Source organism: Zonotrichia albicollis, chromosome 13 (genome assembly GCF_047830755.1).
Source record: "Zonotrichia albicollis isolate bZonAlb1 chromosome 13, bZonAlb1.hap1, whole genome shotgun sequence".
NCBI lineage: Eukaryota > Metazoa > Chordata > Aves > Passeriformes > Passerellidae > Zonotrichia > Zonotrichia albicollis.
The window spans coordinates 2,496,951-2,520,885 of NC_133831.1; the positions used below are offsets into that span (position 1 = coordinate 2,496,951).

Genomic DNA, 23,935 nt, shown 5'->3' on the forward strand with positions numbered 1-23,935 from the left:
ATTCCAGGCTCTCTGCTGTGCAGAGGCAGATGTTCCTGCTCTCACCAGCTGGGATCTTGGCCAGGAGCATCCTTGACTCACCTGCATGGCCACATGAAGGACTGGGGGAAAAGAGTTTGCAGGAGAAAAAACTGCCTGGGCTTTTCCAGTGAAAAAATCAATGAAGTCAGTCCAGAAGTTCAAAGAAAGGTTGAAGCAGCAGATAAGGGATGTATCCCCACTATTTCCATGAACCAGCCCTATCTCTCCCATCTGAAAAATCAGCACCAACCGAGTGCAGAGATCAGCCTTTTTTAAAAACAACAGAAAAAAAAAGGAAATAAAAGCTCGCCGAGACAAATACAGCTGTTGAGCGCAGAGTTCGAGGTCGCTGAACTGCAGACCAGTGTCCCAGCATCCCGTGGCAGCCACTCTGCCACCTTCACCCCGGGCAGGTGACACTGTGGAGCTCAGCCTGGCCGCGCCGTGCCTCAGTTTCCCCAGCGGGAATCATCACCCATGCTGGCACGTGGTGGCATTTAGCTGGATTTTGGGCAGGGATGATGCCAGGGCTGGGCTGCCCTTCCCAGTGCCCTTCCCTGCCTGGCTTTGCTGTCGGCAGGACGCCAGGAGCCCACGGGTGGAGGTGGGAGCCTGGACAGGCGCCGTGCAGGCAGCGGCTGTTCTGCCTCCCTGGCCACACTCAGCCTCCTTGGAGAAATATTCCCTTCTCAAACACCAGGCCCTGCCGAGGATTATCCAGAGGGGGTGGCTGGGGCAGCAGTCACGCTGTCTCGAAGGCACTGTGTTGTTTGAAATGCTCTTTAAGGCACTTGATGACTCACAGCAACAGCTGGAAGGAATAAGCAGTTGGTAATTTCCATATTAACCTCCCGCTCCCAGGGATGTGGGATCTGCAGCACGTGCCTGCTCCAAGGGGTGCCAGGGAATGGGTGCTGCCAGGGCCTGTCCTGCAGGGCAAGAGGGCAAAAGGGACTGGGATAGGAACAAGGACAGAGATGGGGATTGGGATGTGAATGGGAATGGGGATGAGGAGGGAGATAGGGGTAGAAATGGGGATGAGGATACAGATAAGGATGGGAATGAGGGTGAGGATGAGGATGAGATGGGACAAAAGTGGAAAAAGAAAGGGGTATAAGGATAAGGATGGCAATAGGGGACAGGCACGGGAGTGGAAACAAGAATGGGGATGGCGATGCTAATAAAGATAAGGTTGGGGCTGGCAGTGGGGATGGAGGGAGAAATTGAGGCAGGAATGGGGATGGAAATGAGGATGGGGACAGGAATGGGAATGGGGACAAGGATGGGCTGCTCATGCCTCCATCCTGAATCCCTGTCCCATACAAGCCAGAGGAGCCCCGCGGGGCTGATCACAACTGTTTGCACACTTTGCACAACTGCTGCTGAGTCCTGACACAAGACAGGGCCTGTCCCCTACCCTGCAAGGGACATCTGTCCCTGGAGCTTGTCTTTGAGCAAGGGGCCACCCCTACACCGCACCAGCAAGTCACAGTGTGACATTGGCCATCCTGAGCGAGCCAGGAGCCACTCTGCCCTGCCTCCAGTGTGCTCACAGCGCTGGGGGAGCAGACCTGGCTGTCAGCACCCCAGCCCAGCCCAGGGGTGTCTGTGCAGGGGCAGCTCTGGCAGCAGGGCTGCGCGCCGGCCGCGGGAGCCGCGCTGGAAAATCCTGCGCTAGGCTCGCCTTGATCCCCGCGCGCCCCGGGGGACGCGTTTGCCGCCAGGGCATGTGTTTTCAGTTCTTGCCGAGGCCGACTTGAGAAATTTTCTCTCCCTCCCAGCTTCTCTGTTGCAAACAGCAACCGCAGGGCCGGGGCGGCACAGGATGATAAATGAGCTGCTCTGTCCGGGCGCAGCCGAGGCCCGGGGAGCTGCTCCGAGGCCGCGTCCCAGTGGGGCACGGGGGGAATGGGGGAGCCGGGGGCTTGTGGAGCCTCAGGAGAGGGGCACGGGGGGTTGGTGTTCCAGGGCAGGGTGGGGAGGGGGGTTTGGCCCTGCTGAGCTCCGGACTTTGAATACGGCGCGTTGTTTTGTGGCCCATCTGCGGAGCAGGCGGGAGAGCATCTGTCGGCTGCGCTCGAAGGGTGGGCTGAGCTGGTGGCCGCGGCTCCCGGGGGAGCTCCAGCTGGGCAGCTGGGCTGAGGCATTCCCAGATCCGCTGCTGCTGCTGCTGCCTGGGGTCAGGGATCCATCCGGCCCAGTGGCCCCTTTCCATCCGGGAACAGGGGTGACACCGAGACACCGTGCGCGGCTTTAAAGAGCATCTGAGTCATGCCCACCCCAAGGCGCGGCGCTCCCGCTGCCCTCGGCGCATAGAGCAGCCACCACATCAGCCCTATAAATAAATAAAATATAACGAGGCCCTGCTGTCTTCTGGAAACCCCTGAAAAAGCCCCGTGGAGCCAGTTCTCCCAAGGTATCGTGTTCCCGCTTTGTGCGTTGCCTCCCACCCCCTGCTCCTTTACTACCGGAGCCATCTGCGTGGAAACTGGATCCGGGTCCCCGAAGAGCCCTCGTGCCCCTGCCCGCGCTCCAGCTGATGTCACACAATCTGTTTGATCTCAGGGCCAGTTGCCGGGGAGCACCGGACGCTGTCACCCGCAGTCCGGCTGGGAGGTGACACCGCGGCTTGGTCAGCCCCAAGGGGGACCCGGACGGGGCGGCCCGAGCAGTGATGAGGAGCAAGGGGCAGCGTGGCTTCTGCGCATCGTCTGGGTGTGCTGGCACGTTGCTCAGGCATCCGTCCTGCTGTCCCTCTGTCCCTGTGTCCTGTCCAACCTTGCCTCTTCGGGTTTCATCCTGCACCCTCCCAGCTCAGGCGGATTTGCAAGGACAGCACCTGGGATATTGCAGTGACTTGCTGTGAACTCAAAACTCCACAGCGCTTCCTACTAAAACGACTGTTGGAAAAAAAATAAATAATCCCCCTTCCAGCTCCTAATATATTTATTTAATCGGGAGAGCCGTGCCGAGCCGGTGGGCACGCTGACGAGCCGCTGGGGTGGTTAATCAGTCAGGTTTAATTGAGGCTGGCCCTGGGCACAGTTTGCGCTTCCGCGGTGCCTATTGTCCAAGGACAGCAAAGTGCTTTCCAAGCATTAAATCTTATCGCGGGCTGCGAGGCAGGTAAGGATATACCGGGATTATTGCATGCGCCGCTGAAACGCCGCCAGCTCCGGCTGGGAACGCATCAGCTATTTACCAGTGAGTGGCAAAGCGACGCAGCATTTTAGGACCGAGCGGGAAATAGAATCTGGTATTGAACTGGAACAGCGGCAGCAGTTTGAAAGTGGGAAATAAATTACCGGGGGTGGTCGGGACACCGAGTTAATGGCTGGAAAGGGCAGGAAAGGGCCGCTGCTCTCGGTGGGATCCGTGAAGCAGGACGCGGTGCCTTTGGGGGGTGCGAGCCGCACAAAGCGCCGTGGCGCGGTTTGGGGGTGCCGGGTGGGACACGGGTGACGGGAGCGGAGGGGACATCGCGCGGGGGCCGGTGCGGGGATCCCGGTCACAAAACGCTCGGGGCCCGGCTGTGTAAATGCCCACGTCCCTCCCCGCCGTGGGGTCCCTGGGCCGCGCTGGCTCCGCGCTGGCTCCGGGCGGGCGGGGGGTGGCAGCGGCTCGTTCCTCCCTCCGGGCCCCCCCGGGCGGGCAGGTCGCGGCGGGGGGGCCGGGGAGGAGCCGGGCCGGGGGCGCCGGGGCCGGGAGGCGGCCGGCAGCCGCCCTTCCTCCGCGCCGCCGGCGGGACCCAAACTTTCGCACCGAACTTTTATCCCGGGTTTATTTTTGTTGCCGTCCGTGGGTATTTTGTTGTTGCCGCGGGGAGCTTTTTTGTTGTTGTTGTTGTTGTTGTTGTTGCCGTTGTTTTATCATAATTTTTTTTTTCTTTCCTTTCTCGCTGCCTTCCCCCCGGCGGGAGGAGGCGGGCGGAGGGGTGGGGGGGGAGCGCTCCGCAAACCCGCCCCCCGAGCCTGCGTGTCCGGCGGAGCCGCGGGATGAGCCGGGGGCGGCGATGAGCGCGGCGGGGCCGGGGGCGGCGGCGGGGCCGGGGGCAGCGGCGGCGCCGCTCTCCCGCAAGCAGCGGCTGATGGCCGCGCTGGCGGCCGGCGAGGCGGCGGCGGCGGCGGGGGGGGGCGGCCCCGGGACCGCGCAACCCTCGGCGCCCCCGCTCTGCTGCTTCATCTGCGGCGGCGGCATCAGCCGCGGCAAAGAGCTCAAGCTTCAAGTGCGACCCCCCCGCGACCACCGGCCCTTCTTCCCCTTCCTGCAGCACCAGGAGCCGGCGCCCGGAGCCCGCGCCGTCTCGGCGGAGGGCTGCGCCCTGGTCTGCGCTGTCTGCCGCTGCTTCCTGGGCGAGCAGTGGGACTCCTTCGAGCGCAGCCGCACGCCGGTGGAGAAGCGCATGTACTGGCTCAAGCGGCCCCATCAGTGCGAGGCGGCGGCAGCGGCGGCGGCGGCGGGGGGAGCCGGGCTGCGGCGGGGGGCCACGGGCTGGGACCCCGCCGCGCCGCCGCGCCGCGCCGCCGGCCACCCGGAGGAGGAGGAGGAGGAGGAAGAGGAGGAGGAGGAGGAAGGGCCGGCAGCCGGCTCCGAGCTCTCCGAGCTCTCCGACGCCGAGCCCCTGTCGGAGCCCGAGGGGGCGGGCGGCGCTGCGCGGGCCCCCCCGGCGGCGGGCAGCGAGCGGGGGCCCCCCTGCTGCTCCTCGGACAGCGAGATCAACATCACCAGCGAGGAGGAGGAGGAGGAGGAGGAAGGCAGCGAGCGGCCCGCTTGGGCAGCGGGCACCGCCTGCTACATCTGCGGCAGCCCCCTGGCACCGGGCGCCCAGCACCGCGTCCACGTGCAGAAACAGGAGAAGAGCTCGCCGGGACCTTTCTTCCCGTTCCTGTGGCTGCACAGCCCCCCGGCGGGCGCCCAGCCGCTGTCGCCCACCGGCAGCACCCTGGTGTGTCCCTGCTGCTTCGCCTCGCTCATGCAGCAGTGGCAGAGCTTCGAGCTGGCCAACGTGCCCGTGCTGCAGCGGCTCTACGTGGTGCCCCTGGGCGCCGGGGCCATGCCCGCCAAGGGCCGCCGCGGCGTGAAGGAGGACGGCTCGGGCATCCCGCCGCTGCCCGAGGCTTGCTACCTGTGCGGGGAGGAGTGCGGCAAGGAGGCGAGGCCGGTGGCGGCCAGAATCACCAACGGCAACGCCAAGAGCACGATGCATTTCCCCTTCCTCAGCCTCCTGCCCTGCCCGCCCGGCGCCAAGGGGCTCAACAAGCACTGGGAGGTCAGCAGCTGCCGCAAGTGCTTCGGGGTGCTGCAGGACCTGTGGGCCATGTACAGGGCCTGTCACAACGAGGAGCTCATCTCCTCCGTGCAGAGCTTCCTGGGCAGGTACCACCAGGTCTTCTCGGCCGGTGACCTCGCCGGCCACCCCGCTGTCATCAAGCCGGGTCCCACCTCCGTCTGCTACATCTGCGGGGCCGAGCTGGGAGCTGGCAAAGAGTTCCAGCTCAACGTCAACCCTCCGGGGCGCTTTGGGGAGAAGGAGCCCTTTTTCCCCTTCCTGACCGTGTACCCGCCCGCGCCGCGGGCCAGACCGGCCGACTCCACGGGGCTGGTGGCCACCTGCATCCTGTGCTACCACGACCTGCTGGGACAGTGGCTGCAGCACGAGGGCAGGAACTCCCACCACCCCAGCAGCGCCTGGTCCCGCCAGTACAAGGTGGAGACCTTCGTCTGCTTCTTCTGCCGGCAGGAGAAGAAGCGGTGCCTTGGATTAAGAGCGGTTCAGGTGGCCAGGCTCCCCGTGTTCCTCTACACGCTGCGCGTGGCCAACAGCCTGCTGGTGGACGATGGCAAGCAGCTGACCATCGGCGCCTGTGCCGAGTGCGGGGCCGTGGTGCTGGCTGGCAAGAGCGTGACCCCGCCAGAGCTGCTGGCAGTGGCGCCCCCGGCTCTGCTCCCCAAGGTAAGGCAGCTGGCCAGGTCCCCATCCCTCCTTTTCCAGCGCTTCCCACCTCTGGGATCCAGGAGGAGTTGGAGCGGTGACATAGATGGATGCTCGTGTTTTGGGTCTGGGTGCTGGGGGTGGATGCTAATGGATGGGGTGCCTTTAGCAGTGAACTTTTGGAGCTGTCAAGCTGCGAAGGAGCAGATAAAAACCCTTCCAGGAGGTGGGAAGAGCCAAGGGCTGTCCCGTTCCAGAAGTGTCTGTGTTGTTGGCAGCTTCGCGTGAGGGAGGTGGGAGCCAGGACCGAGGAAATGCCAACCCTGTCCTGCTGGCCATCAGGGGTGCTCAGAGGTGCCAGGGAGGGCTGCCTGGCCTGCCCTCCATGGAGCATCCTTGGGAAGCTGGAAGGAGCTCATGGGCTCTGTAGGAAACTTCCCAACTTCTCCCCAGTTTTACAAGGTGCCTTAATGAAGGGATTTCCCTTGGAGGAGCCCCAGTTCTTCCCACAGCTGCTGGGTGAGCACAGGGTTGGGTTCCCACCACGTATCCTGCAGTGAGGGCTCCCCAAAAGCCTTGCAACCCTGATGGTGTCACGGGTGTCATGGCCCAGGTGCTGCCAGATTCCCCAGCTGCTCCTTTCTGGGGTTACACAGGTTGCTTTGAGGCCATCACCTCAAAAGCACATGGCAGAGCAAAAGTTTATTCCTCCCAAGCTTGTCTTTCTCGTGGGATGGGAAAATAACAGCTTTTCCTCCCAAATCTCCAGCGTGTGGGAGCTCTCCAGAGCCGCTGCTCTGTACCACCAAACCAGGCCCCAGGCTGGGCTCTGTCAAATGCCAACATCCCAAATCCCCGAGGTCATTTTCAAAGCCTTTCAGCTCCATCGTAGCCAGAACCCTGCGGCTCTCTGAGGCGCTGGCATTTTCTTTAGAAATGTAAACCAGTCCTTCCCAGACAGCGCTCCTTTTCTCTCCCACCACTCTCCCTTGGCTGCTCACAAATATAATTTCCCATCCGGCTGTGCTGGCTCCTGACCTGGGGGGACACTTGGAGAGGCACCAGGCAGGAGCTGCATTCACCTGGAGGGTGCCAGGATGGCACAGGAGGTTGGGTTGGCACCAGTGCTGGGACGTCTCTGGAAGTTGTTTCTTTTGGGGGGTTCCCCCAGCTCTGTCAGCCTGAGCTGGGTGGTCCTGACATAATTTTTGGTCGTTTGTGGATGGATTTCCATGGTTGGTGGGTGGGTTGTGATGCTCTCATGGTCATGGGTCTGGTGGCATTTGCAAGGTGGCCACGGAGGACTTGGGATTCAGGTGAGCAGCCCATGGTGCTGATCCAGGATGGGTGAGCTGATGAGAGTGGCATCACCTGCATGTCCCCAGCTGGTTCTTCAGGCCTCTGCCCCCTTGGTGCCCCCATGATTTAAATCATTAAATTAACGTCCCTCATGGGGACGTTACCAACAGCAGTTTGTTCCAGCGTGGGTGGGTTCCTGTGGGGTTCCTCAGTGACCCCCCCAGTTCCCAGCATTTTTCAGGCACTCCAGTCCTTGTCCCCACTGGCCCCAATCCCAAACTCCCAGGAGGACACAGAGTGTGTCCTCAGGAAGGGACACCATTGAGCTCCTCCTCTTGTTCCAGGTTTGCTAATGAGCAAATTAAGGGGCTGCTGCAGGGGGCTGGTGGCAGGAGGGACAGCAGAGCTGCCTGGGGACATCGTGGCCTGGTGGGGACTCTGGCTGGCCACAAGGTCCTGGCTCATTTTTCCCTCCCTGTCCCCACATGCTTTCCAGCAGGCTGAGGCCTCGCAGATGTCAAGGTTATTTAAAACACGGCTTAATGCTTGGGCAGGGCACTTGGTTAATTTAGCTGTACCCTTGTTCAGCCATTCTTGCTGCTCAAAGTCACCCCAGATGAGCCTTTCACTCTTGTGTGACACCCAGGTCCCTGTGATGATGGGACCAGGCTGGAGGTAATGAGCCTGAGCAATTAAATCATTAAATTAAAGTGATTTAAATTTAATAAATCATTAAATTAAAATTATTTAAAAAATCATTAAATTAAAACCCCGAAAGCCACCAGACACCCCCACATGTCCCTGTTTGGGGCTTAGGTCCTCTCTGTCACATTGTGGAGGTGCTGATGAGGGACCCCCACATCTGGGGCTTGCCAGGAGGGAGGAGCCACTGATATTTGGGATGGGTGGTGCTGGTTTGGTGGTGGGGAGCAGAGGAACAGGCAGGGCTCTGGGGAGCTGTGGTGGTGCCTGAAGCTCTCCCTGCTGCAGGAGGATCTCCTGAAGGTGAGCTCTGCAGAGCCCTGCCGTGGTTGGCATGTGTTTGTGGGTTTGGGTTGTTCCTTCCGAGAAGAAAAGGCAGTGCTGGGTGCAGAAAGGGAATCTGGCTTGGGCATCCTTTGGCTTGTCATCCTTGGCGCCCAGATGTGCGCTGTGAAAATGGATTTTCTGTCCAGCTGTGCCCCTTACAAGGGGAAGATCAATGCACTTATTGGTGTGGGGCTCTGATTTTGGGGTATCCAGGTGGGATATCTCCTCCTGCTGCTGATCTGGATAAATTCCCTGTGCATCTCCCTGGGGAGTGCCTGAGCTGCTTCCTCAAGCAGCCACTGCTGGGAGCCATGGCTTTGAATGAACCCCAAAATGCCCAGGTTTGGTCACTTCCCAGAGGTGACAGTGACGTGTTCCAGGCTGGCTGTGCCTTCTCAAGCCACCCCCAGGCTCTCCAGCCTCTCCTCAGAGGTGGAGTGATGCATTCCCAGCTCAGAGCTGCTTGTCCTCAGTGTTCTTTGCTCACCAGGAAAAGCTTAAAAGCTTCCTCTGTCCTCCACCTCTTCCCATCTTCACCTTCCACTGCTCTCCCTGCACTTATGTACCTCTAAAAGTGACTCCTCTTGAGGTTTTCTGGGTTTTTTTTTCCCTTTAATGCGACTTTTGGAAATACTTCCAAGTATTTGGAGAGCTCTCAAATCCTACCATAACTCAGGCACAGCTGTTCAGGACAACCAAGTGATCAGGCCCAGCCCACACAGGTTTATTACCAGCAGGAATTGTCACCTGATGTCCTGTGACAAGGTGACCCACTCGGTGGCTCAGGGATCTTGTCTCTTGTGGATTTTAGTAAAGGCTTTCGCAGCATTTCTCTGGAGAAATTGCTGCTCATGGCTTGGATGGGTTGCTGTTCCTTGGGTAAAAAACTGTCCTGGTGCTGGGCCTAGCAGGGAATGGGGACGTGTCCAGGTGGTGGCTGGTCACCAGGGATGTCCCCAGGGCTCAGCATTGGGGCAGCAGAGCTGGGAAGGGGCTGAGGGAGCTGGAAAAGGCTCAGCCTGGAGAAAAAGGGGATCAGGGGGGCCCTTGTGGCTCTGCACAGCTCCTGCCAGGAGGGGACAGGCTCTGCTCCAGGGAACAGGGACAGGAGCAGAGGGAACAGCCTCAGGCTGGGCCAGGACAGGCTCTGGGTGGTTATTAAGGAAAATTTCTCCACTGAAAGGATCACGAAGCTCTGGCACAGCTGCCCAGGGTAATGATGGAGTCACCATTCCTTGAGTGATTTAAAAAATGTGGCCCTTGGGGACATGGTCACTGGTGGCCTTGTCAGCACTGGGGGAACGGCAGAATGATGATCTTGGAGGGTTTTTCCATTTTCCAGCCCAAACAAATCTGTGGTTCTGTGCTCAGTGTCCTCTGGTGCTGTGGAGGTGTTGGCATGGATCTCACTGCTGCTCCCAGCTGCTCCTCAGCCTGGTTTCTGGGAATCACTGATATTTTCCATGCCTCATTCCCACTTTTCAGAGCACACCTGGGGCTGCTGGTGTGGCTGCTCCCAGCTGCTCCTCAGGCTGGTTTCTGGGAATCTCGTGGTGTTTTCCATGCCCCATTCCCACTTTTCAGAGCACACCTGGGGCTGCTGGTGTGGCTGCTCCCAGCTGCTCCTCAGGCTGGTTTCTGGGAATCTCATGGAGTTTTCCATGCCCCATTCCCACTTTTCAGAGCACACCTGGGGCTGGCGGTGCGGGGCTGTTCCTGGCAGGGCACAGCCAGGCCCCAGGGGCTGAGTTCTCTGTATTTGCTAATTGCCAGCAGTGCTGTTGGCTCAGCTGGGGATTTGGCCCCTGCTGCAGGTTCCCAGCTCCAAAGGTCATGGCTGCATTTCCAAATCACTGCGTGGAGCTGACAGCTGTTGGTGGGCACTTTCCTTTTGGCTCTCGGAAAGGCTTTTGGGCAAAAATCAAAGAGTGGCTTGTGTTCTCCACTAAACCTTGTCCCACTGATGCTGAGCAGCAGCCAAAGCTCCTGGATGCCAGGAAAACAAACCCAGAAGGCGGGGAGTGATGCCTGAGCACTCCTCCTGCATTGCACCAGGCCAGATTATGGGATGTTTGGGTGCACTGCAGCACGAGAATTGACAGACCTGTGTAGGAAGAGCCCCAGGCACCTCTGCCTTCTTTGCATCTTTTACGGATTTTGAAGGAAATCAAAAACCTTCTGGACACTGGCAGTGTTTTGGGTGGTGGTGCCTTTTTGGCCAAGCCGGTGGCACCTCTGTGTCCCTGCCCAGGCACCGTGTGTGGGCTCCAGGGGGGTGGCACGGGCTGCACTTGGCTTCTCCTCATCCCTTAAATAAGGAGCAGAGCTGGTCTTACTCACCTCAACCTCTTGGCTTCCAGCTTGGGTTGGTTTTGGTGGTTTTACCTTTGCTTTGTGTGGCAATTTTTGCCATGAGGAATTCCAGCAGATTCAGAGCAGAGTTTTAGCCAGCTTCTCTGGGATAAACCTGCTCAGTTTGCAGATTCAGAGCAGGGTTTTAGCTAACTTTACTGGGATAAACCTGCTCAGTTTGCAGATTCAGAGCAGGATTTTAGCTAACTTTACTGGGGTAAACCTGTTCAGTTTGCAGATTCAGAGCAGGGTTTTAACCAGCCTCACTGGGGTAAACCTGTTCAGTTTGCAGATTCAGAGCAGGATTTTAGCTAACTTTACTGAGATAAACCTGTTCAGTTTGCAGATTCAGAGCAGGATTTTAGCTAACTTTACTGAGATAAACCTGTTCAATCTGCAGATTCAGAGCAGGATTTTAACCAGCCTCACTGGGGTAAACCTGTCCAGTTTGCAGATTCCGAGCAGAGTTTTAGCTAACTTTACTGGGATAAACCTGTTCAGTTTGCAGCGTGTGAAGTTGTTTTTAGTGAGGCCTTTCAGCAAAGCAGCTGCTCAGCCAGCGCCGACCCGGGCTGGCATTTTCAGCTGAGATCTCAATCCCAGCATGGAGGTGGCAATATAATCATGAGATGACTTCATGTCTCGGGGCACGGCCTCCCCTGGGATCGTGTTCCCACATGGCAAACAAAGAAACAACCAGGGGAAAATGCACCCTGGGCTGTAACAGTGATTGCAGGGGTCCCAGAATGAGGGAAGAGATGAGGATCTGGCTCCATGTTTCAGAAGGCTGATTTATTATTTTATTATATATATCATATTAAAACTATACTAAAAGAATAGAAGAAGAGGTTTCATCAGAAAGCTAGCTAGGAATAGAAAAAGAAAGAATAAATAACAAATAACAAAAGTTTGTGGCTCGGGTTCTGTGTCTGAGCCAGCTGACTGTGATTGGCCATTAATTAGAAACAACCACATGAGACCAATCACAGATGCACCTGTTGCATTCCACACCAGCAGATAACCATTGTTTACATTTTGTTCCTGAGGCCTCTCAGCTTCTCAGGAGGAAAGGATTTTTCATAAAAGATGTCAGTGACACTGGGCTTTCTCCTGCCCCTGAGGAAAGGGCAGCCCTGCTGAGTGGGAACAGCACCTGGCTGTCCCTCCTCATCCTCACCTGACACTTTGCCTGTGTCAGTCACCCCTGGGGTTTCCATCTGGGGCTGTTTGTCCTTCATCCCCGCTGTGGGGAGCAGCACAGGGGTCTTTGCTCAGGCCAGGCTGACCTTGCTGGACCAGCTGTCCCAAATTCCAGGGCTGTGCTGCCAGCGCCGCGTCCTGCAGGCCTTGTGCTGACTCCACAGCTCACCAGCTGGCTGCTATATATTTATATTTATTTTTCACCCTGCCCTCCCTGCTCTCTGCCTTTCCCAAAAGCAGCAGCTTGAGCAGGCACCTGCCATAAACGCTGCTCTGACAGCGTGCTGCACCCCCTGAAACACCACCCTGGGGACAGGCACCGGCTCCACTCCCACCCCATGCAGGGAAAACGCTTTTGCAAGCTCTGGAGCATCCCCTGGAGCGGCAGCCAAGTCGGAGATGGGGTGAAGGGCCGGCTCTGGCTGCTGCAGACGGACAGATGTTGTGTGCAGACACTTGGCCCTCCCCAGCCGTCCGGGAAGCTCGGCCACGGGGGGCAGCCTGGGATGCTCCTTGGCTGCTGCCCAGTGAGCAGGGACTTCCCTGCACAGCAGCGTGGGTGCCTGGCCTTCCGAGCGCATCAGCAATGGAAGGAGTTGGCTTCTCACCCCTCAGGAGAGCAGCTGGGTGCTGTCCTCACACCCCTGTCACTGTCCTTGAGTGGCAAGGAGCCGTCTCCATCTCCTGAGCAGGTTTTGGGGACCCACAGTGTTCTGGAGCAGGTTTTGGGGATCCACAATGTTTTGGGGCAGGTTTTGAGGACCCACAATGTTTTGGGGCAGGTTTCGAAGACCCACAGTGTTTTGGGGCAGGTTTTGAGGACACACAATGTTTTGGAGCAGGTTTTGGGGACCCACAGTGTTTTGGGATAGGTTTTGGGGACCCACAATGCTTTGGGGCAGGTTTTGAGGATCCACAATGTTTTGGGGCAGGTTTCGAGGACACACAATGTTTTGGGGCAGGTTTTGGGGAACCACAATGCTTTTGGGCAGGTTTTGGGGATCCACAATGCTTTGGGGCAGGTTTTGAGGACCCACTATGTTTTGGGGCAGGTTTTGGGGACACACAATGTTTTGGGGCAGGTTTTGAGGACCCACAATGTTTTGGGGTACTGGGCACAGCTGGCTTGCCAGGAGCCCTTTTACACCTCTCTGGCTGCAGGAGGTGCCCTGGATCCATTCCCACTCTGGTTTTTGGGGTGAGGAGAGCTCTGTTTGCTCCCTGATGGCACCTTTGACTCCTGTTTTAGAGATGATCCTGTGCTGCTGGGCAGCATCTGGCCAGATGTTCCTCCCTCTAAAAGGCCTGTGCCACATGATGCCATCCTGGCTTGGAAGGGATGGCATGAAAGTGTCCCTTTGGTGTGTCAGTGGGACACTGCCCTCATTGGAGACTGCCAGGGTGGGGATTGGGTGCAAGCCCAGGGGGATGCTGAGGCAGGGGCACCCCTGGGAGCTGGGGCAGAGCCTGGCAGGCTGTGCCAGCCTCCCAGCCGTGCCAGGCTCTGTTCCTCAGGGAGCAGCTGGCACTGGGAGCCTTTCCAGCAGCACGGCTCCCCCGGGCCCCGTCCCAGGGCAGTGACAGCCCCGGGTGCCCACAGCCAGGGCGGGTGGCAGCGGTGCCCCGGGCGTGCCTTGGCTCCTGGCGGTGCCACGTGCCAGCCGTGCCACTGCGGGGCCGCTCCTGTGCCAAGGGCAGCACTGCCAGCCTGGGTGCCCTCCCTGGGCCTTGTGCAGGGTGCCAGAGCCCAGTGCCAGCCCAGGCTGTTGCGGGCAGGTCGTGGTTTGCTCCCAGTGCTGGGAGAGCAGCTGCTGTGCCCTGGCTGGATGAGCAGCCCCGTGCAGCTGCTCTGGCTGCTGAGTGACTCCTTTTCCCTGCTGGATTTTCAGTAGCAGGGCAGGGATGGAGGGGATGGCTCCAGGGTGGGTTTTTGGCTGGGAGAAGGGTGATGTTACCTGGGCGCACTTTGCAGCCTGCCGTGGGTATGACGCTGCTTCTCCCTCTTTGGTTTCCTCCTTTTCCTCCCCCCTTCCCCGTTAGCACAAGTGCTGCTGGGCTTTAGGAGCTCTCTTTAGGGAGGCTGAAGTCATCTGTTTACCCACGGAGCTGTGCTTGGAGCAGCAGCTGCCCCAACTTTGCCTCTGCAACCTGCAGGAGAGGGGCCTGTGCTGAGCGTGCCGTGACCTGCGCTGGGGCACAGTGAGCCTGTGGGGCTCCAGGATGTCTCACATCCCACCCCATGCCATGCCATGCCATGCCATGCCATGCCATGCCATGCCATGCCATCCCATCCCATCCCATCCCATCCCATCCCATCCCATCCCATCCCATCCCATCCCATCCCATCCCATCCCATCCCGACATGGGCCTGAGGTGTCCATGCTGTGCTGTGCAGGTGTAAGAGCTCCTTTCATCCACAGAACTCCCAAAATTCTGTGTTTTGGTGGCCATATCCAGGCACCAATGCTGGATGGGCCATTCCTGGTGGCACAGGGACCTGCTGCAGGATTTACTGAGGGTTATTCCATTCCAGCATTTTCTGCCCTGGTGTCCTGGCAGAGCCAGCTCTTGGCAGGGGTGAGCTGCTGGGTTTTGGGGCTGGCTTTGACCAGGAATTTGTGGGAAGGGTCCTTGATCAGGAATGAGTGTGTATATATATATAGATTTAGATTTATTTATATATTTATATATATATATATATATATATGGATGGATGGATGGACGGATGGATGTCTCCTGCCCATCTCCTTGTCCTCACTGCCAAACCAGCCTCATTTTCCTCTCCCCATCTCTCCCCTGGCTGTGGGAGCAGGCAGCAGGAGTTATCCCGGAGTGCAAACACTGCAAACACAAACACAAGGCCTTTCAGTTCTCCCTGGAGGCAGCGCTGCCAAGGTCAACCTGCTGTGGGGACAGGCCTGGCTTGTCCCTGCTGGGCCTGCTCTTGGTGAGGGTGGCACAACAACTGGGTGTCCCAGTTGTTCCTGGTGTGGCACCCTGGGGGTGTCCTGGTTGTTCCCAGTGGGGGCTCTGGGGGTGTCCTGGCTGTTCCCAATGGGGGCTCTGGGGGTGTCCTGGCTGTTCCCAATGGGGGCTCTGGGGGTATGCTGGCTCTTCCCAGTGTGACATCCCAGGGATGTCCCAGCTGTTCCTGGTGTGGGGCTCCCAGGGGTGTCCCGGCTTTTCCCAATGTGGGGCTCTGGGGGTGTCCTGGGTGTTCCTGGTGTGGAGCTCTTGGGGTTGTCCTGGTTGTTCCCACTGGGAGCTCTGGGGTGTTCCAGCCGTTCCTGGTGTGGGGCTCTCAGGGGTGTCCCGGCTGTTTCCATTATGGGGCTCTGGGGATGTCCCGGCCATTCCCGATGGGACATCCTGGGGGTGTCCCAGTTGTTCCTGGTGTGGGGCTCTGGGGGTAACCCAGGTCTTCCTGGTGTGACATCCCAGGGGTGTCCTGTCTGTTCCCAGTGTGACACCCCAGGGGTGTCCTGGCTGTTCCCAGTGTGGAGCTCCCAGGGGTGTCCTGGTTGTTCCCAATGGGGGCTCTGGGGTGTCCCTGCTGTTCCCATTGTGGGGTTCTGGGGTGTCCAGGCTGTTCCCAGTGTAGCACCCTGGGGGTGTCGTGGCTGTTCCCAGTGGGGACTCCAAGAGTGTCCCAGCTGTTCCTGGTGTGGGGCCTTGGGGGTGTCCTGGTTGTTCCCAGTGTGATACCCCAGGACTGTCCCGGCCGTTCCCAATGTGACATCCGAGGAGTGTCCCTGCTGTTCCCAGTGTGGGGCTCTGGGGTGTGCAGGTTGTTCCCTGTGTGGGGCTCTGGGGTGTCCCTGCTGTTCCCACTGTGGGGCTCCCAGGGCCAGGGGCAGCCGGCTCTGCTGCTGCAGACACAGTCCAGATGCTCCGGCTGCGGCGTCTCTGGAGGGGGAGATGAATTCGCTCCTGCCGTCTTCTGTTTTCAGTCCAGAACATCTGCACAGTAACTGGGAAATCTGGGCTTTCTCCTGCTTCTCAGCCAGGTCCTGTCAGCCCTTTCCTCTTCCAAAAAGGGGTTTGGTGGTTGGTTGTTTTTTTTTTTTTTTCCCTTCCCCTTCCCGCTATTGCCTGTGCTGTGTAACCTGCTCCCTGCTGTGCATCCTGTCGGGGCTCTGCTTGGGTTTTACTCCAGAAGGAGCATTTGGAGGAACCTCCCCACCTCAGCCACCTCCTGAGCTCAGGGATGCAGGTCCCCAGGAGCAGATTTTCCTGCTCTTGTGGCACTGGGATCACCCAAGCTGCTGTATCACTCATTCCAGTTTTTTTCCTTATGCTGATCCTGGAGCCTGGGTGCTGCATGCTGAGTGCTTGGGGCTGGACAGCCCCTCCCAAAAGCTGGCACTGGGAAGCTTTGGAGGCTGCAGGGTGGCCCCCACCCTGCTCCCTGTTCTTTCCAGCCCTGAGTGGCTTGGCCAGGCTGGCCCTGGGCTGGCCAGGACAGCTCTGGGCTTGGCAGCATCCCACAGGGGTGAGGTTTGTTCCGCAGCCGCTGGCTCCGGCTCCTGGCACGGCTCTGGTGGGTGCTGGGCACCTCCTTCTCCTTGCTGCTGCTTCCACCGTGCCATGGGGACCCTCAGGAAGTGTCACCCCAATAACTGAACCCCTTAGATGAGGAATAAATCCTGCTGTTGTGTCCTTCTCCCTTTCCATGCACAGTCTGTGCTCTCACGCTGACCTTCCCCACCAGAGCTGCTGGGGTCCACTGAGCCCTAACCGGGCTCCATCCTTTATCCACCCTGCTCCTTCTCCTTCACTCACACCGATTTCCTGCCTCTTTGCTCCTCTTTTAGCTCTTTTGCTGTGATTTGCCCCACCCCTTGGTGCCCTAGTTGTGGCTGTGCTGGCGCTGTGCCCGGTGCCCTCTGCTCCGAGCGGAAGGAAGGGCACCAGGGAGGGATGGCAGCGTTGGGATGATGCCAGTCCTGGGACGGGGCACTGGGCTCCAGGGAGGGATGGCAGTGTTGGGATGATGCCAGAGGGGTTTGGCCTTGCCTGGGACAGGGGACTGGGCTCCAGGGAGGGATGGCAATGCTGGGGTGATGCCAGAGGGGTTTGTCCCTGCCTGGGATTGGGCTCCAGGGAGGGATGGCAGCATTGGGGTGATGCCAGCAGGGGTTTGGCCTTGCCTGGCATAGGGGACTGGGCTCCAGGGAGGGATGGCAGCATTGGGGTGATGCCAGCAGGGGTTTGGCCTTGCCTGGGACCCCTCAGAGGGGCTCTGGGGCCATGGATATCATGGGGGCTGCTCCCCCAGGTGGGCAGGGGGCTTGCAGGACGCAAAGAGACAGTGGAGGAGGGAGATGCCACCTCTATTTTTGGGGACCTTGGGACAAAATGCAAATGGTGCTGCTTTCCCTTGGAGGAGGAGGGGAAGCCCTCAGGATGAGATGATTTTGGGTGGCCTTGAGGGCCAGCAGGCTGCTTGGGGGGATGGTTGGCTGCGAGCTTGGCACCTGGAGGTGACGTGTGCCCGCTGTCCCTGTCCTGGGGACAGCCACACAGCTCCGGCCTCACAGCTGCTATTTCTGTCCAGCCACCACCGTCGGGGCCAGCAGCTGCTGCCCTTTCCCTCCCCATCCCCTCGGATCCGTGGGATGGATGGAGACAGGATGAGGAATCCCCCCAGCGTGGGCAGCAGCTCAATCCCCCTCGGGATCTCCCCTCCAGCCCCGTTTTCCTCCCGTTTAACCCCGGGATGTGCCTGAGTTTGGCAAAAATAGCGCTGGGCTGGAGAGAGGAGGGTGGCAGGGCCAGGAGGGGGCCGGGGTGCAGGGGGAGGTCCGGTTTCTCCCTTTCCTGGAGGAATTAGGGAGGCCACATGCTGCCAGCAGTGTTTGGCTGGTAGAGGCAAGCGGAGGCTCCGAGGAGGCGAGCAGGCGTCCGCACAGATGGAAATTTGATCACCCACGGCTCAACAGATTGTTTGATTTATTTTAAAATCAAGCAGATGGCTGCAACAGGAGTTTGTTTAAGTTCAGCTCCGAGCTGGGCCAACGGCCAGGATACTCGGGGGTAGGCGTGCCAAAAAATGTTCAATGACTTTGGTCATCACCCACCTCTCCTCCTCCTCCTCCTCCTCCTCCTCCCTCCTTGCCTCGCTCCAGCACACACACCCTGCTCCCCCTCTTATCGCATCCTCGCCTTCATCTCTTGGCTCCTGCAGCTCGCTTTGTCTCTCCCGGCGGGCGAAGCCTTGCCCTCCACTTTTCCTCCCCTTCCAGGAGCTCCAGAGGGTTTAACTCTTCCCCAGCCATCGCCTCGCCCTGCTGCCCTTCTGCTGGAGGGGTGCGGTGGGGATTGAGGGAGAGCCCCCATCCCTGTCCTCTCTGGGAGCAGGCTGGGGGAATGGAGAGCTCTGGGAGCTGGCTGGATGCCCAGAGGGACTTCCTGCCCCACTCCCTGCCCCACACCCTGCCCCACACCCTGCCCCACACCCTGCCCCACTCCCTGCCCCACTCCCTGCCCCATTCCCTGCCCCAATCCCTGCCCCATTCCCTGCCCCACACCCTGCCCCAATCCCTGCCTCATTCCCTGCCCCACTCCCTGCCCCACTCCCTGCCCCATACCCTGCCCCACTCCCTGCCCCACTCCCTGCCCCACTCCCTGCCCCATTCCCTGCCCCATTCCCTGCCCCACACCCTGCCCCACACCCTGTCCCACTCCCTGTCCCATTCCCTGCCCCACACCCTGCCCCACTCCCTGCCCCACTCCCTGCCCCACACCCTGCCCCACTCCCTGCCCCACTCCCTGCCCCAATCCCTGCCCCACTCCCTGCCCCACTCCCTGCCCCAATCCCTGCCCCAATCCCTGCCCCATTCCCTGCCCCAATCCCTGCCCCACTCCCTGCCCCAATCCCTGCCCCAATCCCTGCCCCATTCCCTGCCCCACTCCCTGCCCCACTCCCTGCCCCAATCCCTGCCCCAATCCCTGCCCCATACCCTGCCCCACTCCCTGCCCCACTCCCTGTCCCACTCCCTGCCCCACACCCTGCCCCACTCCCTGCCCCACTCCCTGTCCCACTCCCTGTCCCACTCCCTGCCCCACTCCCTGCCCCACTCCCTGCCCCATTCCCTGCCCCACTCCCTGCCCCATTCCCTGCCCCATGGCCGTCCCTCTGTGGTGGGGAAGGGGTGGATGCATCCTGGTGTCCCCCAGCCTGGATGGGTGGGGGTCCCAGCACTGTGGGACCCCCATGGTGGGGTGTGAGGGCTGATCTGGGCACGGAGCAGAGCCCCTGCTGCAGCCTGTGGTGGCTCTGGATGAGTTCCTGGCCTCGCTGCCATATGGCCAGCAGGGAAAGGGCTGGAGGAGCCAATGGGAACAGCCTGGGGTGTGCTAAACTGCTGTAAATGGGATGGGGCCTGCTGTGCTCAGGGCTTTAAATCACCCAGTGCCACCAGGCTGGCACCACCCTGGGGACCCCATGTCCCCTCAGCCTGCCAGGGGCCATCTGGGGCGCTCTCTGTGGCAGGGACAAGGAGCTCTGGGGTGAGTGGGTGGGATGCTCCAGGACCACCGGGCATCCTTAGTGCCCTTGGGATACCCCTGTGCCCCACAGGACCACAGCAGGCTCAGAGCACCCTCTCCCTGCAGGCTTTCCTGCCAGAGAATCGTCCATTCTCCCATTTTTGGGGGCAGATCTGTGTGATGGGACCCCTCCCCAGTTCCCCTCTCCCCTCCAGGCGGGGCTGGGGGCTGCGGCTCCTGCTGGGAGCAGCGTGTGGGGCTGGAAGGGGTTAAGGCAGGCAAAGGAAAACAAGAGTGCTGCAGGGCCTGGGTGGCTGACAAGCCAAACAACTGTTTTTGACTCACTGCTGCTGCCTTGCCAAGTGCAATTGCTTCCACATTCCCATCCCCTGGCTGGAGGGGCGCGGGGAGATGTTGGCTTTTTGTGGTCAGCAGGGGAAGGGGGATGCCGGGGGAAGGGCTGGCTCTGCACGGCTTTTCCTCAGCTCTTCCCTCTTCAATTCCCCTCCCTGGACAGGGGCAGGGGTGATGGTGGTGCCACGGGGGTGATGATGGTGCCAGGGAGGTGATGGTGGTGCCACGGGGGTGATGATGGTGCCAGGGTCACTCAGCCCAGCTCCTGTGCCAGAGTTAAAGGTGGGAGAGGGAATGGGGGGTAGAATGCACCCCCAGGGTGTCTGTCCTGCCTTTCCCTGCTGTTTGTCTGCAGGGAGGAAGCTGAGAAGTGGCTCCTTCCCTTTCAGGGGGTGCTGGTGTGTGTTGGGGGCAGCAGCTCCCATTTCTCCCCTCTCCATCCCCTCAAGCCCCACATCCTCAATGTCCCCATTCCAACCCTTCACAGCGATGGGGAATGATCCCATTGCTCTGAGATCTGAGCTCTCACGTGGGGCTGGGCCCCCCACCTTGCCTGGGTGTCTGCAGGGTTTGGGGGACACACACAACCCCAATAAAACCCCCAGGCCTCCATGTGCTGGTGCTGTGGTGCTGGAGACAGGAAGAAATAATTCCTTGGTGAAGAGGCTGGGGAGTTACAGCGAAGATTTGAGCTGCTCAGGGTCGCTGCTTTGTGGAGTTAATTATCTTCTGAGTCTGGAGGTTTTGGGTGTTTTTTGAGTCGGTGGTTTTTGGTTTTTTTGTTGTTTTTTTTTTTTTTTTTTTCTCCTTGGGATTATTTCTTGGCAAATGAGGCGTCGTTCTGAAGCACTGAGCTCTGCTCCCTCTGAGCTCCTGGCTGCTAAGTGCTGTGGAGGAGATCCTGCTCTTATAAAGAAAAACACAAAAATCAACACACACAAAAAAATAAAAACCACCCTCAAAAAAAACCCTGCTGCTTTTGCAGTGTGACTGTGGGGTCTGGGATGGCTCAGGGGGATTCTGTGCTCCTGGAGGTGTTTCTTTGGGGAAGCTGGAGCAGGAACTGCCTGTGGGCAGCTTTGGGATGGGCAGGGGAGGATGTGGAGATCCTTGGAGGGTACCTGGGCCATGCAGGGCTGTGGGATGTTCCCACATTTGGGAGGCTGTGGGGATGTGCTGTGAGCTGACCCTTGGGTGAGGAGGGCGTTTATGGCGCATCTTGTGTGTGTTTCCCCATTTGGGATGTTGGGATATTGCTCCATCACCACATTCCCGTCACCCTGCAGCTCCTGGGGCTCTGCTGCTGCCTCCCCCACTTTGGAGAGGCCGTTTTCCCCTCCTGGCTGTGGGGAGGGTCTGGCTGTGCTGGGACAGCAGGGCTGTGGTGCTGAGGGTGGCCTGGATGCTGTGGGACAAATGGGATGCACACCTGGAGCTGCTCCTGCAGGCTCTGGCTCCTCTGGCTCCTGCTGCTGTCCCTGGTCAATCTCAGCCTCCTTTGCTGAGTCCCAGGGGAGGAGGGAGGCAGCACAGCAGAGCAGGAGCTGGAGGTGCTGGAGGTCAGCATGGAAATCCCTTCCCCTGTTCATGCTGCAGGAAGGACCGCCAGAGGTTCCCCTAAAACATCCCAATGTCCATGAGGGATGGCAGAGCCAGCACTGAGAATGCACCACTGGGACAGACAGACAGACACAGCATCCATCACCCCACCTTCAGCAGGGCTGCACCCAACCTCTGCCCCTCTGCTGAGCACCCACCACCCTGCAGAACCCATCCATGCCATCCACACCATCCTGACACCCTGCAGGACCCATCCACACCATCCTGACACCCTGCAGGACCCACCCACAGCATCCATCAGAGCTGCACCCCAGCCCCTGCCCCTCTGCTCGGCACCCACCACCCTGCAGGACCCATCCACGCCACTCCCACCCCTCTGGCACCGGGGGTGTCACCAGTTTGGGTGCAAACCCCCAAACTCTGCCCAGCCAAGCCGAGGGCCCTCCCAGCCGCAGTGGCAGGGGACGCTGCTGTCCCCTGTGATGTGGGACACCTTGCCAGCCCCTAATCCCGACATGAGAAGGCAATTAGGGGCCGGGATGGGCAGATGGGGCGCAGTGCCGCCGCCGTGGGGCTGCTGCTGGGGCTGGCTCTGCCTCCTCCTCCTCCTCCTCCTAATGTGTTTGCAAATCCTCCCCAGCTGAGGGGATTAAAGCCGGCATCTGGCTCGCTTTAGAATATTAAAACAAAGGGAGTTGTAGGCGCCATGATCGGGGGCAGGCGAGGGAGGGAGCGGGGCCGGGGCTGGGGGGGCTGCAGGGAGAGCCTGCAGGAATCCCCCCCTCCCTCCCCAGCCTTCCCACCAGCATTTCCCTAAGGAATAAAGGATTTCCCGTGGGTTGGCAGCAGGGCACAGCACCGGGGCACCGGGGGGATGCTGGAGGCGGGTGGGCCGCGCTGGGGGTGCTGTTTGGGGGGGCCCAGGGAGGTTTCTCTCTCTCTCTCTCTCTCTCTGTGCTTTTTCCACCCCGTGGAGCTGTTCTGGAAGCGGCAGGAATTCAGGAAGCCGGCGTGCAGCGGGTGCCAAGTCAGGCTGTACCGCAGCCAAGCCCCTGCTTGTTTTCTCGTCTTGCTGGAGCCAGTAAGTGACCTTATTAGCTTAGGGGGCAGCTGCCTTATTAACACACATCTGGCGGCGAGGGGGCCGCATAGGCCCGATATTGTCTGCCTGCCTGCTCCCAGCGTGGCTGGGGGGCTCCCCCCGTGGCTTCTGCCACCCCTCCCATAGGCAGGGCTGGCATCCAGGCAGCCCCACTGCCCCCCATCCATCCCCCTGCGAGGATTAGGCAGATGGGGTTAGGATTTGCTGGGGATTAATAATTTAAGGTTATAATCTGTGTGAGGTTATAATCTGTGGTGGAGAGGGGGAGTGGGGTCCCCCAGCAGTGTGGGGCTGGTGCTGTTGGCATTCCCATGGATGCTGCCCCATCTCCCATCTTGCTTTTTGGGGCTCAGCATCACCCTGCAGGATGGGATCCCTCAGAGGGGCTGGACCACCCATGCAGCATCCTCACATCCCTGCCAGCAGCCGGGGTGGGCACTGGGGTTTCCTGCTGGATTGGTGTCAGCGTCTCCTGCAGCAAGGAGAGCCTGGAGCATGCTGGATTCGGGGCTTTTCCAGCACATTTGGCTCCTGAAGCTGGGGGGTTCCCAGGAGGATGGGAGCTGGGAAGCTCCTGCTGTGCCAGCACAGGGAACTGGGGGCTTTTTGCTGGTGTTGAACCACCCCAGGCTCTGTGGGTGCACATCCCATCACAGCCACCATCCAGCCCTGTGCCAGTGCCCAGCCTCACCCAGAGCTGCCCATTTCCCCTCCCTGGCTGCAGTCAGAGCCAGGCTGGGAGCGCCCCTGTGCCCCATCCCCTGACCTGGCACATCCCCGGGGGGCACTGGGCGCCCGCCCTCCCCTCCAGCGCACAGGGATGCCCTTTGTCCTTCTTGGCCTGTGGGGGAACTCGGCAGCTCTTGGCTTCTCCCTTCTGTTTTGGAAACTCAAAACATTTGCAGGGCGGCCCACTCGCGCCCTGCCGCCACGGAGAGAGGCACTTGGCTGACTCCTCTGCTTTCCTTGGCCACTGCTCGCGCTCGGGGGAGGCTTTTCTCCACCTCCTCACCCCTCTTTTTTCTTTTTCTCCCCCTTTTTTTTTGCCTTTTTAAAAAATTTTTTTAAATTTTTTTCTTCCCCGTGCTGTAAGCTTGGAGAAATATCCCCAGCCTGCAGGAAGAGCCCAGGGGGGGCTTTTCTCCATCTCCTCACCCCTCTCTTTTCTTTTCCCCTCCTTTTTTTTTTGCTGTTTTTTAATTTTTTTTTTTTTTACTTTTTATTTTTTATTTTAATTTTTAAATTTTTTTTAATTTTATTTTATTTTTTTCTTCCCTATGCCCTAAGCTTGGAAAAACACCCCCAGCCTGCAGGAAGAACCCAAGGGGGGCTTTTGTCCACCTTCTCACCCCTCTTTTTTCTTTTCCCCCCCTTTTTTTTTTTTTTTTTAATTTAATCTTTTAAATTTTATACTTTTTATTTTATATTTTTTATTTTCATTTTTTTTTTCTTCCCTATGCTGTAAGCTTGTAAAAACACCCCCAGCCTGCAGGAAGAGCCCAGGGGGGGCTTTTCTTCACCTCCTCACCCCTCTTGTTTCTTTTCCCCCCCTTTTTTTTGTTTTTTCTTTTTTTTAAATTTAATTTTTAAAATTT

The 23,935-nt window shown here is 59.2% G+C and overlaps 1 protein-coding gene across 4 annotated transcripts in view; it reads left to right on the plus strand.

The window, feature by feature from the left end:
- The first annotated feature begins 4,018 nt into the window (after positions 1–4,018).
- The window catches only part of GSE1 (Gse1 coiled-coil protein), a 105,000-nt gene continuing 85,083 nt past the window's right edge, over positions 4,019–23,935 (plus strand). For 2 of the 4 annotated variants that reach the window (XM_074550774.1, XM_074550773.1), the window contains exon 1: positions 4,067–5,974. In XM_074550774.1, coding sequence (XP_074406875.1) covers positions 4,109–5,974 — 1,866 coding nt within the window. In that variant the 5' untranslated portion in view covers positions 4,067–4,108. Of the gene's footprint in view, positions 5,975–23,935 lie in introns of all 4 variants that reach the window. The other 2 variants (XM_074550772.1, XM_074550776.1) reach the window with 2 other exon arrangements.